Below are 18,650 nucleotides of genomic sequence, written 5' to 3'. Positions count from 1 at the left end.
TAAGGGACCAATGCCGTAGAGTTCTCTTTGAAAAACCGAACTGGGATTCCATTCGGACCTGGTGAGTTACTTGTTTTCAAATATTTCAGTTGTTTCTCAACGCCATGGGTGCGTATTACTATTTCGTCCATACGGGAGTCTGATCGATGGTCAAGCGACGGTATGCTTGTGCAATTCTCCTGCATGACCGATTTCTTGAAGGTGAAATTTAAAACTTCGGCTTTCGATGTGCTGTCTTCAACTGCAACGCCAGACTGGTCAACAAGTGACTGGATAGAACTGAACTTTCTTGGGTTCTCTGCTAGATCTTTTTCTAAGCTATAGGGGTGGTAGTTGTCGTAAGCTTCGTCCATAGATCTTCTCGCAGACGCACGAATCTCTACTAAACTTTGCCTGTCGTCATTTGTACGTTCTCTTTTGAACTGAGAGTGCAACAGCCTCTGCTTTCTCAGCATTTTCCGAAATTCGTATTTGAAACATGCTGAGTCTTTTCCATCCTTAATCCACATACTACGCACATAACTCTCCAGATCACGATTTACAGTTTGCTTAAACTTTTCCCGTAATTCCTCTAACTCAATGTTACTTCCCATTAATATCCGTTCATTATCTAAGTGAGATGCGAACAACTGCTTATCTGCTCTTTCTAGCAGAAACACTTTCCCAGCCCTCTTTGCTGATTTATTAACTTTCATAACCATAATTGCTATAATGACATCATGATCGTTAATCCCCGTTTCTACTCTGACATCGTCCATAAGGTCCGGCCTGTTTGTAGCTAAAAGGTCTAAGGTATTTCCATTGCGTGCGGATGCCGAGCTAGCTGCTAAAGCCAGGTTTCAGAAAACGTTTTCAAAAGCACTTCGAACGACTGTTTGTCCGTATCCCCTGTAATGAAGCCATGGACATCCAGTCTGTACTCGATAGGTTAAAGTCGCCTCCAACTAGTATTGCATCATCTGGGCAGATGCGTTACTGATCGTAGACTTTCTTTGCATTACTCTAGAACTGTCAAAGCGGAATCAGGTGGCCGGCAATAACATCCAACAATTAAGCTCCATCCTAGGTCCCCTGTTTTTTTCTTGTCGTATGGCACATGGCAGCAGCACATATCTAATATATAAGCAAAAATACTGTAATAAAAAAGAATACAAATTTGCTGTACGTTTAAGAGAAGGATGTAATGAGTGAAAGATCAGAAACACACAGAATTAGTTTATAAAGGGTGTAACGAGTAAAGTGCAATTAGTTTCGTGTGATACCTTAATATGTACAGACATCAAAGTGTTAGTGTGGTGTGCGTACTGTAAGACCTTCGGTACACACAACATCAGATTATTTGACTCGTCGCTCTAACGAAGTAGGCGAGTGTCAGCAATATGTCTCGTGGTCTTATCGTGGCGTGTTTATCTTCTGCCGTTAGGTCAGACGATAGAAATGCCACTTGCGCGCTTAGAGTAGCAGATTGATGATGACCAGCTTCAAACAGAACTTGATTAATTTTCACACACATTTATTAAAATAATAAAAAGCATAGACATTACATAACTTTATTCTGGAAGCTGTTTGCAATTGACAATCTGAAGTTCCTTTGGTCTTGGTACGTTAATCTCATTCCCACATATCTCTGATACTTGACAAAGTGTCTATACATTTCTCTTCATAGCTATGTACAGGAATATGATAATCTTATTAGGTGCAGACTGAAACTTGACTATAGACTGGTACAGACTAATGCAGACTGGTACAGACTGGTGCAGATAAATGCAGACTGGTACAGACTAATGCAGACTGACTAATCGGAGGTCTGTACACTCATTATAATACCTCATGCGTTCATGTATCACTGCGCGAGTGTGATCTGCGAGGAGAAAAAGTTCTACATTAGCAGCAATCTCATTGGCTGCGTTACATATGAATAAGGGAATCGGCGGAAGCAGAATTTGGTCCGTCTCTAAGGCAGCGCCATCTCGTAGTGCGGAGACAGACGAGCGCTGCATGTGCGCTGTTGTGCTTAGCGGGGCGTGCTCTAGAGGGAAAGTTGTGTACGCGCTGGCTACACGGAACTATGTACACAACAGTTAGTTGCTTTTTCTCTGCGCCGAACAGTTTTCGCACAGATATTTCGCAAACTTTAAAAACTGATATTTTCTGCACGGTCGTAACTGCTCCACTAAGTGTACTCGCTTGTCAGTATAGAGTGCCCGTTTTGCGTCTACGTGTCCACACTTCAAAACCTGAGCTGCTGCTCGGGAGAAAATAAACATCTATGGCCCGCTCTTACCACATGCACCTGGAGATACTAACGAACTTAAAAACATGTGACTTGTGATCGCTATAATTATTAATCTGCAAGCAATGTAAATACTGCTGTAAAAATAAAAATAGTGCTATTTCTGCTAGTGAAAGAGTAGTTAATGAATTATTTGAAAACTTTACATAATAATTCTGGATGAACAATTATCATTAAAATATGACAAGGTGTTCCTGTTTGAGTGCCTTATTTTGTAGATATAATCTGTTTTGACAAAGAAATCCAAAGTGTGTACTGCTTTTCGTTTTTGAGTCTACGCATCGATTACAGTCTGAACTCGAAAACTCGCATCCTATAGTTACTAAAAGGTCTTGGTTCAGGTGCCTTTGCACTATGCATTGTTACAGATACAGGTAATTTAAAAAGCAACAAAATAATTTTTCTTCTTATTGGAGTTTACTAATGAGTTCATTATCATTCTTGAACTTTCAGTTACAGAGATAATTGTTTCAGAATGCAGAGTATGTAAGAATGAAACTTTGAAGGATACCAGATTAAATGTGTAATTATGTGTGTGAATGACAGAACACAGATACGAAGAGGAAAAACGTACTAAATTAGAGTTTAGTTTCTTTTTTTAATGTAGTTGCAGAATTTGAATGGTGGTTTATAAGAGAAATTGGTTCGGTCACATCGCAGTGTAAATAAATATCGTGACAAAAGACGTCCTGCTAAAAGGATGGACAGACAAAAGGTAAATAAATATTGTCAGATCTAGAGTGAGCGAAGCGAACTCTCGAAAAGAAAGTATCGATTACGGTTTAATCCTGATGCAGCAGTCCTGTTTTAAGAATACTGGAGTGTACCTTGTTTGTATCTCCGTCTCTCTCTCTCTCTCTCTCTCTCTCTCTCTCCCACGTGAAAACAAGACAATACTGTCATAGTCACCAGAAATTCGGTTTACCTTCCCTGGTCTATATCTACATCAGTATTTATACTCCACAAACCACTGTGAAGTATGTAGCAAACGGCACTTAGCATGACATCACATGTTAGAATTTCTTCTCGTCCCAGTTGCGTAAGGCGCTTGGGAAGATGAAATCTCCGTGCGTGCTGCAGTTAGTCTGATCCTTTTCTCAAGATCCCTACTTGAGTGATACACAGGGGGATGAAGTATATCTCTTGATTTTTCTCTTAGTGCTGTTTCTCGAAACTTCGTAACTAAGCTTTCACGAGATAATTTGTGTCTGTCGTCAAGCGTCTGTCAGTTCAAGTTTACCGATATTTCTCTGACTCTCCTCCGTGAATCATACAAACATGTAACTATTCGTGCCGCGCGGCGTTTTATACTTTCAATATCCGCTGTCACTCCTATTTGGTAGGGGTCCCATACACTTGAGTTACATTCTAAGGTGGGATGCACACATGATTTGTAAAAGGTCTCTTCTGCAAAGTGACTGCATTTTCGCAGCATCATAGCAATGATCCGAGGTCTGCTACCGGCCTGCGTGGAGTCACGAAACTACTTTAGGCTACAGTAGACTATCAGAGGTAAGCGTAGACTATGGTAGTTTCTCTAGTTGCTTTGGCCAGTTAAGATCGTAATTGGGTTACCTGTACGTTAGATGAGTTGCCCACCTATCGGATATTACCTCATTTCGATCCCCTCTCTGCATATGCGATCAGTGTCTTACTAGATTCCTTATGTTCCGAAGCGGTGGACCGTCTACAAACTGAATGAGGATACTTAAAGGGCCACATAACCTACAGAACATTTCTCCTCGTATTTGTTACTTGAAATTAAACAGTATATATAGCAAAACTGAAATTGTCAATGTTTAATTCAGGTTTTATTCGAAAATTATTGATTCGTAACGTGAAACAAATGGATGTTGCTGTAAAAATTAAAAAAAAAAACGATTTATCATATAACGCTAGAAAACCCAATTTCCTCAAAAAATTAAAAAAAAAAACGCAAAGCAAAAGTATATAAAACATCGCTTCAATAAAACTTCCTGGCAGATTAAAACTGTGTGCCGGACTGAGACTCGAACTTGGGTCCCCAGTTCGAGTCTCGGTGCGGCACACAGTTTTAATCTGCCAGGAAGTTTCTTATCAGCGCACACTCTCCTGTAGAGCGAAAATCTCATTCTGGATCGGTTCAATACTTGGTCGAACTTATATAAAACAAGTTTCTGCTATTCATAATCAACTTTTGCACTTATAAATAGTAACAGGAAACTCTTGCCTTCGATCATGATGAAGATTGTTCTATTGAAGACAAAATAACAACAATAATTCTATAGACTTTTATATCTTTGTGGAAGCAAAATGTACTTACATCAAAAGTAATTGCTTTGGTTGCACAAAAGCGCAGGCGTTACGCGATCAGCTAATTTTCAGCACTTATAAAATACAATTTATATTTTGTAAGGATATAAAATACGCAAAACACTAACAATGAACTATGAGCGCCTACAAATATGTGCAAAACAAACAAACGAACGAACGAAAAACAAGGAGAAGTCGTCAGCTTATAGTTTCACTCGCCCACATTCATTTATGTTTCTTTCCCTACCTGTATTACCAATACTACAGGTAATCCTACCGTTTACCACATCATTTATGCACTGTACGAAAAATACTGAACCGTAGTTTTGGTAGAGCGCAACTCTAAGCCTACTTGATCATTCCATTTCATATGCCCATAGAGTGTTACACCAAGTATTTGTTTTGTAGAAGACGAATGATTCCAGTTGTAACTCAGTGATGCAGCAGTCATGGTTTATTATGTTTCTGCGTTGTGTGAAATGCGCAGTTTTACGTTTTTGAACAAATAAAATAAGTTACAAGTCTTGACACCACTTTGAAATGTTATCAAGTTCTGACTGGATATTTCTTCAAATGTTGTTAGATAGTTCTTCATTACAAACAACTGCTTCATCTACGAAAAGTCTGAGGTTACTATAAGTATTATCTGGAAGATCCTTAATATACAGTGTGAACAAGAAGGGTCCCAACACACTTCCATGGGGACACATGGCGTTACCTATGCCTCTAACGGTGATTCGCCATCCAAGATAACTTGCTGCGTGTTCCCTACCGAGAAATCCTCAATCCAGTCACAAAATTTGTTTAATGCCTCGTTTAATCGTACTTTTGCTACTACTTGTTGCCTGGTACAGAGTAAAATGTTTTCCGTAAGAAATACTACATCCATCAGACTGCCTTGATACATGGCTTCCAGGATGTCACGTGAGAAAAGCGACAGTTGAGGTTCACATTATCGATGTTTTCGGAATCCATGCTTGTAGGTATGGAGGAGGTCATTCTGTTCGAGATACCTCGTTATGTTTGAGCTCAGAATACGATAGCCCTCAAACTGCTCGTTCTATATCATTGCGACACAAATCACGGAAATGATATGCAAAACGCGTGCTTTTCTAGCTGACAAACGCTCTTAGCACAGTCGGTGTCGAAGCTGGCTTTTAGCCTGTGAGTTCCGCTCCCTGACTGAGGAAGCGAGCAGAGGGCGTCCTTATCTGCCCCCGCCCCCAAAGGTCAATAATGCGCTGTCGTTGTCCCAGTGGTCGGCTGGAGCCAGCAAAGCCCTCCTTCCTACACAGATTTTAATTACGCCTATGACGATCACATTTAACTGCCGTCGCCCGAATCTGGATTAGCGGATTACCTAGTGGTGTGCGTGCAACACAGGTCAATGTGCCAGTGCTATGCATGCGGTCGTCACATGACAGACGTGCTGTAAGTTAAGTTATGTACAATATTTCTGTTTGGTGGTCAGGGTATATGCAGTTTATCATCTCCTGCCGGAATCTTTGCGAGAATGCGGCAGAACATCGTGAGCTGTTGCAATACTTCCACTGAGGCTGGTGGCAGTCGCTTTGAACAATTACCATGAGCTATGTTGTTGTTGTGCGGTGTACCTTGTGTATGTCCATAACACAATACATATGCATTTCCAACCAATCGTTCCCTATTTCAGTATAATCGGTTGTCGACTCCCTACCACCTGTTTCAATTTCAACCAAAAGGTTTGTATACATCTCAGATATATCTTCAACAACATCTCGGAAATTCTTGAATGCGGATGATTTTGCTATCGGTACCTGTCGTTCGAGTTCGTCCAAGCTGAGAAAGTACTGAGTGAAGACCTTGGCATAATTATTGCATATTAAAAAAAAATGCGGGCTCCAACCGAATACAAACAAAACTGAAGTCACATCGTTTCATCTTAACAACAGAGGAGCTCAAAGAAATCTTGTCGTTTACTCCGATGGTGTCACACTGCAACATAGCCCACATCCTACGTACCATGGTGTCTTGCTCGACAGAACACTCGCCTTCCAATAGCTACCTGAAAAAATGATTAGCAAAAATCAAAACTAGAACTAAAGTGATTCATAAGCTGGACAATACGTCGTGGGGTGCTACCGCCAAAACTGGAAGAATTTGCACATTAGCCCTCTGACACTCAGCTGCGGAATATTATGTTCCTGTCTGGATCAATAGCAGACATACCAGCCTTCTCGACATATCTCTAAACCAGGGAATGCGAACCATATTTGGAACTATTAGGATGACAGCGGTTCAGTGGGCATCATTACTGAATAATATCGCACTCCCACAAACCAGACGACTGGTAGCGCTCAAATCACACTTGGAAAAATGTAATGCCAACCCGTCCCTTCCCATTCATGCCAATGCAGATTTTCTTAAACGACAGCAGCCGAGACTGAAGCCAAGACATCCACCTGTAACAGTCGCCAAGCGATACAACGACTTCAACAGTAATAATCACTCGACATCACTTTGACGACATCAGAATGTCATGAACTCCCGCATAATAACAGATCCAACTTTGAGGGTACCAGGATTTTCTCCTCCCAGAAGACGGTGATGCAACATTAACAGAACTTGCACAGAACATGATATCTCCAACAAGAGCCTGTCTCAATGAGAAGTTTCAGGATGCCCCTGATGCGACCGACAGGGAGTCAAAGAGCAAACAATGGTTACCTAGTGCTGGTTTGTCTCGATACATCATTAAGGGGCGCGTTAAAAGACAGACACGACTTCACCACAGAAGCATTGGAATGGCTGACCTGCCTTTGTGGAAAAAAGTGCAACAGGCAAAATGGATATCTGTTCCTTTAGTTTTCAACAGTTATTGAATTCTTAATTTATTTGTCGCAATGTGTGTAAGTCACATCCCATACATGAGAAATCAGGGAACCGGCCGGACAATCACAAGGATCTGTACATTCCTCAAGACATTTGTTTTGTGAACTGCAGTGTGAGCTTGGTCATTATCCTAATGGTTCAAATGGCTCTGAGCACTATGGGACTTAACAGCTGAGGTCATCAGTCCCCTAGAACTTAGAACTACTTAAACCTAACTAACCTAAGGACATCACACACATCCATGCGTGGCAGAGAGGTTCTAGGCGCTACAGTCTGGAACCGCGCGACCGCTGCGGCCGCAGGTTCGAATCCTGCCTCGGGCATGGATGTGTATGATGTTCTTAGGTTAGTTAGGTTTAAGTAGTTCTAAGTTATAGGGGACTGATGACCTCAGCAGTTAAGTCCCATAGTGCTCAGAGCCATTTGAACGATTCGAACACATCCATGCCCGAGGCAGGATTCGAACCTGTGACCGTAGCATTCGCGCGATTCCGGACTGAAGTGCCTAGAGCCGCTCGGCCACATCGGCCGGCGGAGTTGGAGAGGTGAAGGTCTCAAGAATAGCTGCTTCCTGTGAACTGTCACTAAGTTGTCAAAAAAAAAAAAGTTCAAATGTGTGTGAAATCTTATGGGACTTAACTGCTAAGGTCATCAGTCCCTATGCTTACACACTACTAGACCTAAATTATCCTAAGGACAAACACACACACCCATGCCCGAGGGAGGACTCGAACCTCCGCCGGGACCAGCCGCACAGTCCATGACTGCAGCGCCCTAGACCGCTCGGCTAATCCCTCGCGGCCAAGTTGTCTACGGACACATTGGCATCGATACGACCGCCATAAACCGAAGCGAGAGGCATCGCAGAGCATCACAGAATGCCACTCAGGGTATGTATGAAGATGGTATCTGTTCTTTCGGACATGTCCGAAAGAACAGTTACCATCTTCATATATATAGTTAAGGCTCACCTGTCATTTTACCATCTTCTTCTGTGCGTTGCACAAACAGTGCCCGAACTCTTACGGGAATCAGCAAAAAGCCGCGAGTAATGAGTATAATGGGCAGAGGCACTATGAATATCGTGCGGGACAATAAGTTGGGATTGTGGGTCTCACGGGAGGCGTACCAGAGATAAGTCCCTGCAGTCGCACTATCCTCTGTGTCCTCGGTGGCTCAGATGGATAGAGCGTATAGAGCGTCTGCCATGTAAGCAGGAGATCCCGGGTTCGAGTCCCGGTCGCGGCACACATTTTCAACTGTCCCCGTTGATTTATATCAACGCCTATATGCAGCTAGGTGTATTCATTTCATTGTAATTCCACTCAGGGTCTTAGTTGATGGCTCTACATGAAGCAAGTCTCTGTTGTCTGTGGTGTAATGACAGTGATAAACGAAAATTGCAACTAGAGATCTCCATCCAGCTTCCAGTGCTCTATTGTCGATGATTCGGGGCTATACTTAACCTGTCACCTCTTCCATATTTCAACCGTTCTCATCCATCTACTCGTCAGGGCCAGTCGAACAGTCCTACAATCTTCCCGTGGATTAGGCCTTCTGGAAGAACCCGTGCCTACCCTTCGTGACATTCATTTGCGCCCAGTGCATTTTGTCATCATTCGTTGTGCAGTCAGTACACTGGAGTCAACTTTCTGCGCGACCTGTGGGTACAATGCTCCCATATTCATCATGTCAATGACGCAGTTCCGAAACTTTGCGGTAAGCTGCATGTACACGGCCTCCGGGGATGCTGTGTTCGATCCCTACCGGTAACGTCAAACACACTCAACGTCCATGATGTAACCACACTTCCATTTGTAGGAATGGTTCTTTCTTGTACTGAAAGTAAGCTCGCATGAAATTTTAATCAACGTATGTCAAGGACCTGTAAATACTGGAGCATTGGTAGCGTTTGGTCAGTGTGCACTTGACGTGACACTTTTCATTTCCGCTCGTCGTAGTCGTTGTCATCGCTTTCGTTTCCACTTTATCCAGCATCTGACCAGGGTAGTACGTTAATGATAATACTCCACTTTCCTCTGTCTTTGCAACATTCTTCTTCTGTAACTGTTTTGCTGCAGTCCATATTCTTTCTTCTTAAACTCGTTTTTATTGAATGAATCTACACTAATGAGCCAAAACTTTATGTCCATCTGCTTTCGCTTATCAGGGATCTGACAGTTTGTTGGTAGGTTTTTGGCATTAGATGTCTACGCACAGGTCATGTAATTCGTGCGAATAACGTGCCGCGGTCAAGCGTACGCGGCAATGGCGCCCGATAGCGACCCAGATGGGTTCCACAGGATTTACATTAGGCAAATTTCGTCGTCGGGACATCAACATGAGATCACTATAATGCTCGTCAAAACACTGTAGCACGGTTCTGGCTCTGAGACTCGGACAATTTCAATGCTGAAAGATTGTGCTCTTTCGACAAGGATGCCATAGATAATCATCTATCCTATTTTACAGAGCAGACAAATTTCCAACCTCCTCGTACTGTGAAGAGTCAGGGACGTCGAACCTTTCAGCGAATAGTGGTTGTTTCACTGTCCTTCTGCCTCTTCCCGTGGATGTGGATACTCACGACAGAGTTCTAGGCGCGCAGTCCGGAACCGCGCGGCTGCTACGGTCGCAGGTGCGAATCCTGCCTCGGGCATGGATGTGTGTGATGTCCTTAGGTTAGTTAGGTTTAAGTAGTTCTAAGTTCTAGGGGACTGATGACCACAGACGTTAAGTCCCATAGTGCTCAGAGCCATTTGAACCATTTGAACTCACGACAGAAGCACGTGAATATTCGACCAGCTACGCCATTTTAGAGACACTCGTTCACAGGCGCTGCGTAATCGTGTCAAAGTCGCTTATCTCAATGGATTTTCCTACTTGCAGCCCACATCTTCGCTAGAGTGATCCCCAGCCAGTGTCTGCTCCACTTACATACTTTTGATACCGCGTCACGTGCCCGCAACGCCACCACGCGACATCCAACACCGCGGTCGGCAATGGTCATAATATTTTGGATGGTCAGTATATTTTCTGCAGGTCTCTCTCTTATCCTTAAACTTGGTCTCCATCATTCGTTTTGGTTTTCTTCCATCTTCTATTCTCTTTCCATGTCCAAATAATTTGAACCTGTTCTTCTCAATTCTCTCATTCAGCTTTTCTACACCAGTTTCGTTCCTAACAAATTGATTTCTCAATCTCTCTCTCCTCGTTTTCCATGAAATACTTCTTACGAATTTCATTTTACTAGTTTCAATACGACTCTCCTCTCTTCTTGTCATTCTCCAGGTCTCTGATGCATATGTCAGCAGAGGTCCAACCTACGGCTTGTACAGCATCCCTTACTTTTCATTGGTAACCCCCCCCCCCCCTTCCCCAGACTTAAGCTCCTCACACACAGGTAACATGTATTGCTCTGTTGTATCCCTGTGCTAACTTCTGCCTCCATTCTTGCATTTTCCAGTATCACACTTCCTAGATATTTAAAGTTATTCACAATTCAATATCCTGCCCTTTAATGATAATTTGTCCTTTGCTTTCCCTTTCTCCTCTGGTTATCACAATAGCCTCGCTCCTTCTTACACTGAATTTAATTTCATATCTTCCGATTTTTTTCATTGTAGATGTCTATTTATTCTAGTAACAGTACCTCCCTGTTGTTGGTTCCCCACACCACAGTATCACTGGCAAATGGCCATAACTTCATCTCCCGTCCTCTATGAGAAGCTCTCATATATTTCACAATTTCATCCATCACTGTTATAAATAATAATGGTGACACCACTCATCCTTGTCTCAACCCCATAATATTCCTAAACCAATCAGTTCTTCCAGCTTGGGTCTCTACACATCTGAAACTTTCGTAATACATTACTTGAAACATTTCAATTGTTTGTTTTCCAACTCCATTTCTGTCTAGGATTTTCTCCAAACCTTTTCTCTGGGGCACTATCGTAAGTCTTTACTAAGTCAAGAAACATCAGCAACAGATCGTTCCCATATTTTCAATGCCTTTCCATCAGCTGTTTCATACTGAAGATTGGGCCCACTGTTAATCTACCATGTAGAAAGCCAAACTGCTTCCCTTCTAACTGACCTTTCGCTTTTTCCCTCAATCTTCTTTCCAGTATCCTCTCATTTATTTTTGCTACTTGTGTTCTGAATGTGATCCCTCTATAGTTATGACACACTTTTCTGTCCCCCTTCTTGAACACTGGAATTATTATTCACTTTCCCCATTCTCCAGGCTCAATTTTCTGAGTCCATAAGCATCTTAGCTGAATAGTTTAGACAAGAAGAGAATAGTAGCTTTCGAAATGTGGTGCTACAGAAGAATGCTGAAGATTAGATGGGTAGAGCGCATAAGTAATGAGGAGGTATTGAATTAAGAGAAATTTGTGGCACAACTTGACTAGAAGAAGGGATCGGTTGGTAGGGAATATTCTGTGGCATCAAGGGATCACCAGTTTAGTTTTGGAGGGCAGCGTGGAGGGTAAAACTCGTAGAGGGAGACCAAGAGATGAATACACAGAACTGATTCAGAAGGATGTAGGTTGCAGTAGGTACTGGGAGATGAAGAAGCTTGCACAGGATAGATTAGCATGGAGAGCTGCATCAAACCAGTCTCAGGACTGAATACCACAACAACAACAAGCATCTTAGCAATCTATGCAACCGTTGTAGTCCAATAGGTCCAGCTGACTTCATCATCTCCACACTTATTTCATCTATCCCAGGTGTTTGTTGTTGTTACTTAGCGAGTGCCCTACGCAACCTTTCACGCAGGTGGAACGTCAGCAGGTAGGAGAAGATACCCATTAACTGAGCTTACTAGAACACGACCTGTATCGGTGGAATAACCTACGACATGTGTGATGATCAAGCGAAAGGAGAGCAGCGGCGCATCCCTCTGCATCGTGCTACGTAGCACATTTTTTTTTCCGCGTTGTATTGCTACTGCGTAGAATAATTTCGGGATTATTTGTTTTCTTTACTTAGTGCACGATGCGGTGCTAGTAGCATGTATTCTAGGTGTGGCATAAAAAAAAGGTCCCATTACTGATTCCCTCTCACCAGTCCTGATCCCTTAACGGCGAGAGGAATACCACGGCCAGGCGTCGAGTTGCTACCCCTGTCCACTCTGCACTCCTCCACCACACGCGCTATCCATCCCATGTATAAAAAAAGAGGCATTGGGCAGTGGAGCAAGGAACCTGTGTTCGAATCCCAAGTGCGTTCAATTTTTTCATTTGTGTTTTTTTCGTTTCAAAATTGGTGGGCGTAGGAGAGTTAATAAGGTAAGTAATCAATAGCAAATAATAACAAGGTCACGAAATAAATATCTCGAACAAATTGGATTAGTAAAGAATTAAAAATTCAGCCCTGGTCGCTGTTATATATCCTCCATTTCTTTCGAATAACTAGATGGATGATACCTGCCATATGAACATTCGAAGCAAATATGCTCACGGCACCAAGAACATCTGATGAATGCACTACTCATGAAATTACACTGTTCCTTTGGAAGATTCGGTGGAAAACAGACTTTGTATACATTTAAAAAGATTTAATTTAGGGAATCAGTTTGATACGTTCCACGCATACGATAACATTACCTGAAAAATCGATGCTGAAACAAGATTATGAGTTATGCTGTAAGTCGTCATCGACGCGGATGTGTAATTCCGGCTGCGTTTCCAGAAGCGCATTAAAATGTTAAAGCCTCGAAATGAAGTTTTTAACTTATGATAAAAATAAAGATCATATCGCTGGCTCATAGGTTTGCAATATGGCAGTATTACCTTGTTATAAGCAACATGCGGTTTTAAAATCTTCTCAAGGTAAGTTTTGTAAATTGAATTTGGCAATTTCCCGGATTTGGAGGAAGTGTCGCAAACCTTTTTAGTGAGTTTATGTATATTACCAGCTATGACAAGAGACTGTTCTTCTTCTTTATGCAATAAAGTGTGTCGAACACTCGTCTTCGAAGCACTCTCACTCAGAATTGTTTTGACGTAACGAGGCTTCAAATATTAATTATTTACTAATCTAAGTAGTTTGAGAATTTTTTGCCTAAGTTTTATTATTCCTTATTGATTTAAGCACCTTATTTACCTGCTATTCCTACCACTTTTGAAACGGTAGAACTACAAATGAAAAAAATGAATGTAGGGACTAGTTGCTCTCTAGCCAAATGCCTTGGTCGCTACGCCAGTGGCACTTTCATTGCACGGCATTAGCACTGCAGGTAGGGCTACATAAGCGGCATTCAAAAAAGTTTTTTCCCTCGATTCCTAGAAAAATTTTCTTTTGCGGACTCCGTATACTATTATGAAAAGTGCTCAGTTTTCAATTGTCTATCGATCGTGTCGGTTCTGAGGTGATTGTGCGTCATGAACTTTAGGGGTGGTTTTCTGAAGAATTGGGGAGGGGGAGAACTGAATCAAAATATTTTAAGAATTTTTAATTGTACTCAAGCGACCTGCAACAAATGAACCGAATTGGTTGGTCGTGTCTGAGGCCTTCCCCTTGTGATCATGTCAATGTCATCAGCGGAACTTAACGACTGATATCCCTTCACCTTGAATCGTTATCCCACTCCTGAATCTTCGTACCCGAAGATTGGAATGTCGCACAGGTCACACCAATATTCAAGAAAGGTAGTAGGAGTAATCCACTAAATTACAAATGGTTCAAATGGCTCTGAGCACTATGGGACTTAACTTCTAAGGTCATCAGTCCCCTAGAACTTAGAACTACTTAAACCTAACTAACCTAAGGACGTCACACACATCCATACCCGAGGCAGGATTCGAACCTGTGACCGTAGCGGTCGCGCGGTTCCAGACTGTAGCGCCTAGAACCGCTCGGCCACTCCGGCCGGCCACTAAATTACATGCCCACGTCGTTAACGTCGATATGCAGCGGGATTTTAGAACATTTATCGTGTTCGAACATTATGAATTACCTCGAAGAAAACGGTCTATTGACACACAGTCAACATGGGTTTAGAAATCATCGTTCTTGTGAAACACAACTAGCTCTTTATTCACATGAAGTGCAGAGTGCTATTGACAAGGGATTTCAGATCGATTCCGTATTTCTGATTTTCCGGAAGGCTTTTGACACTGTAACACACAAGCGGCTAGTAGTGAAATTGCGTGCTTATGGAATATCGTCTCAGTTATGTGACTGGATCTGTGATTTCCTGTCAGAGAGGTCACAGTTCGTAGTAACTGACGGAAAGTCATCGAGTAAAACAGAAGTGATTTCTGGCGTACCCCAAGGTAGTGTTATAGGCCCTTTGCTGTTCCTTATCTACACTCCTGGAAATGGAAAAAAGAACACATTGACACCGGTGTGTCAGACCCACCATACTTGCTCCGGACACTGCGAGAGGGCTGTACAAGCAATGATCACACGCACGGCACAGCGGACACACCAGGAACCGCGGTGTTGGCCGTCGAATGGCGCTAGCTCCGCAGCATTTGTGCACCGCCGCCGTCAGTGTCAGCCAGTTTGCCGTGGCATACGGAGCTCCATCGCAGTCTTTAACACTGGTAGCATGCCGCGACAGCGTGGACGTGAACCGTATGTGCAGTTGACGGACTTTGAGCGAGGGCGTATAGTGGGCATGCGGGAGGCCGGGTGGACGTACCGCCGAATTGCTCAACACGTGGGGCGTGAGGTCTCCACAGTACATCGATGTTGTCGCCAGTGGTCGGCGGAAGGTGCACGTGCCCGTCGACCTGGGACCGGACCGCAGCGACGCACGGATGCACGCCAAGACCGTAGGATCCTACGCAGTGCCGTAGGGGACCGCACCGCCACTTCCCAGCAAATTAGGGACACTGTTGCTCCTGGGGTATCGGCGAGGACCATTCGCAACCGTCTCCATGAAGCTGGGCTACGGTCCCGCACACCGTTAGGCCGTCTTCCGCTCACGCCCCAACATCGTGCAGCCCGCCTCCAGTGGTGTCGCGACAGGCGTGAATGGAGGGACGAATGGAGATGTGTCGTCTTCAGCGATGAGAGTCGCTTCTGCCTTGGTGCCAATGATGGTCGTATGCGTGTTTGGCACCGTGCAGGTGAGCGCCACAATCAGGACTGCATACGACCGAGGCACACAGGGCCAACACCCGGCATCATGGTGTGGGGAGCGATCTCCTACACTGGCTGTACACCACTGGTGATCGTCGAGGGGACACTGAATAGTGCACGGTACATCCAAACCGTCATCGAACCCATCGTTCTACCATTCCTAGACCGGCAAGGGAACTTGCTGATCCAACAGGACAATGCACGTCCGCATGTATCCCGTGCCACCCAACGTGCTCTAGAAGGTGTAAGTCAACTACCCTGGCCAGCAAGATCTCCGGATCTGTCCCCCATTGAGCATGTTTGGGACTGGATGAAGCGTCGTCTCACGCGGTCTGCACGTCCAGCACGAACGCTGGTCCAACTGAGGCGCCAGGTGGAAATGGCATGGCAAGCCGTTCCACAGGACTACATCCAGCATCTCTACGATCGTCTCCATGGGAGAATAGCAGCCTGCATTGCTGCGAAAGGTGGATATACACTGTACTAGTGCCGACATTGTGCATGCTCTGTTGCCTGTGTCTATGTGCCTGTGGTTCCGTCAGTGTGATCATGTGATGTATCTGACCCCAGGAATGTGTCAATAAAGTTTCCCCTTCCTGGGACAATGAATTCACGGTGTTCTTATTTCAATTTCCAGGAGTGTATATAAACGATTTGGGAGACAATCTGAGCACCCGTCTTCGGTTGTTTGCAAATGACGCTGTCGTTTATCGACTAATAAAGTCATCAGAAGATCAAAACAAACCGCAAAACGATTTAGAAGAAATATCGGAATGGTGCGAAAATTGGCAGTTGACCTTAAATAACGAAAAGTGTGAGGTCATCCACATGAGTGCTGAAAGGAATCCGTTAAACTTCGATTACACAATAAATCAGTCTAATCTAAAAGCCGTAAATTCAACTAAATACCTAGGTATTACAATTACGAACAACTTCAATTGCAAGGAACACAGAAAATGTTGTGGGGAAGGCTAACCGAAGACTGCGTTTTTTTGGCAGGAGACTTAAAAAATGTAACAAACCTACTAAGGAGACTACCTACGCTACGCTTGTCCGTCCTTTTTTAGAATACTGCTGCGCGGTGTGGGATCCTTACCAGATAGGACTGACGGAGTACATCGAAAAAGTTCAAAGAAAGGCAGCACGTTTTGTATTATCGCTAAATATGGGAGAGTGTCACAGAAATGATACAGGATTTGGGATGGACATCATTAAAAGAAAGGCGATTTTTGTTGCGACGGAATCTTCTCACGAAAATCCAATCACCAACTTTCTCCTCTGAATGCGAAAATATTTTTTTGACACCGATCTACATAGGGAGGAACGATCACCACGATAGAATAAGGGAAATCAGAGCTCTTACGGAAAGATATAGGTGTTCATTCTTTCCTCGCGCTATACGAGATTGGAATAATAGAGAATTGTGAACGTGGTTCGATGAACTCTCTGCCAGGCACTTGAATGTGATTTGCAGAGTATCCATGTAGATGTAGATGTCTTTTATTGCCGTCATTGTTTGTTCGACGAACAAATTGAACGGTAATGGCGAAAGACTGCATCTCTGTCTTACACTTTTTTAATCCGAGCACTTCATTTTTATTCTTTTATTATTACTGCCGCGTCTTGATTTTTGTACATATTTTATATTTTCAGTCTTTCCCTACAGTTTACTCTTATTTTTCTGAAAATTACGAACATTTGGCACCATTTTACGTCGTCGTATACTTTCTCTAGGTGGACAGGTCCTCTGAACTGCTACATAATGAAACAAGTTACTTTTTAGGGTTCCATACATCAGTCGGTAAAAACGAAACCCTTATAGGACCACTTTGTTGCTCGTCTATCTGTATGTCCATCCATCATTTAAAACCTTATTTTCTCAGGAATGGTTTAACGTATGTAGTTGAACTTTACGTCACTTAGTAAGGCTATAGTTCCTTGGCAGTGTAATAAATGAAAGCTTCTAAGTCAGTGCAGTGAAGAAATGCGGCCATTTGTATCACATATTTTGATAATCGCAGACTCATTCATCGAATCCTGTAGGGTACTTCCCGCTGACCTAGAACAATGAAATTGGACGAGAACCAAAGTTTCACAGTAGAAGTAAAGGAAAAAGTTTGATAATCCTTAATTTGTAATTATATCACACTCTCTGTCTGACCGTCTGTCAAGACCCTTTCTTCTCAGTAATGGGTAGAGTATATCTTGCCTGTATCGATATCGATAACAAGCAAAGATCGTCGATATTCTTTATCCTCAGGATGGATGAATTATCTGTATACATAATTTCATTTGCACGGAACCCTCGATGCGCAAGTCCTACTCCTCATTACGCGCATTGTTTTCATTTCTTCCCTCTCAACTTTAATTTCCTTTCCAAATTTGTCCTCGGTTTCTCTTGCTTCCTGGTCTGTGTGCAGATTGATCGTATCCTGCTAGACTGTCTCACTCCCTCGACAGCTGGTGCCCCCGCCACCCTCTCACGCGCTTCGGCTGTTGTAACCGCAGTCTGGTTCGTGTGCAGGTTACGCAGAGCGGCCGCTACCTGTATGAGGGTGCGCGCGCGGTCCGGCGAGAGGGCGGCGACGGTCTTGATGAGCTCGTGCACCGTGGCGTCCTCCGGCAGGTCCTCCACAGCCCTCGCCAGCTGCTCCTTCCAGTCCTCCGGCACCGACGACTGGCTCGACTTCTGCAACCACAGCGCCACCATTTGCTTACAATAGAGCCGTACAGGGCAGGTTCTGCGCCAATGGCACACCTACCTTCTGCGAACATCTTATCAAACTGTACGTAGGTTTAATAAAAATGAACCATCATCGAAAAATATTACCGGAACGCACTATATTGATGGCAAATATTGCACGTAACCAATAAAATGTATCATATCAAATTGTATACACCACCTACGAGGGGCGTGCAACAATTAATGCAACGCTTTCTTTTTTCTGAAAGCAGGTTGGTTTTAGCCAAGATTAAACTACACCATATAATTCTCCACACTTTTGACTACAAATCCTTATTTTTCAGCATAATCTCTGTTCAATGCGACGGCCGTACGCCACCTTATTAGGAGGGCCTGTGAGACCATATA

General features: G+C 43.4%; 1 protein-coding gene across 5 annotated transcripts in view; it reads right to left on the bottom strand.

Annotated features, from left to right (window-relative positions):
• LOC126457583 (uncharacterized) overlaps positions 1 to 18,650 on the bottom strand; it is a 273,738-nt gene that overhangs the window by 64,802 nt on the left and 190,286 nt on the right. For 4 of the 5 annotated variants that reach the window (XM_050094010.1, XM_050094009.1, XM_050094008.1 and 1 more), the window contains exon 3: positions 18,105 to 18,248. The exons of the other annotated variant lie outside the window; for it this stretch is intronic. In XM_050094010.1, the coding sequence (XP_049949967.1) occupies positions 18,105 to 18,248 (144 nt within the window). The remainder of the gene's footprint in view (positions 1 to 18,104; positions 18,249 to 18,650) is intronic. 5 annotated transcript variants of the gene reach the window in all.

This window comes from Schistocerca serialis, chromosome 2 (assembly GCF_023864345.2).
Source record: "Schistocerca serialis cubense isolate TAMUIC-IGC-003099 chromosome 2, iqSchSeri2.2, whole genome shotgun sequence".
Taxonomy (NCBI): Eukaryota; Metazoa; Arthropoda; class Insecta; order Orthoptera; family Acrididae; genus Schistocerca; species Schistocerca serialis.
The sequence above is the reverse complement of the archived record's forward strand: the minus strand, read 5'-3'. Positions and strand labels throughout refer to the sequence as shown.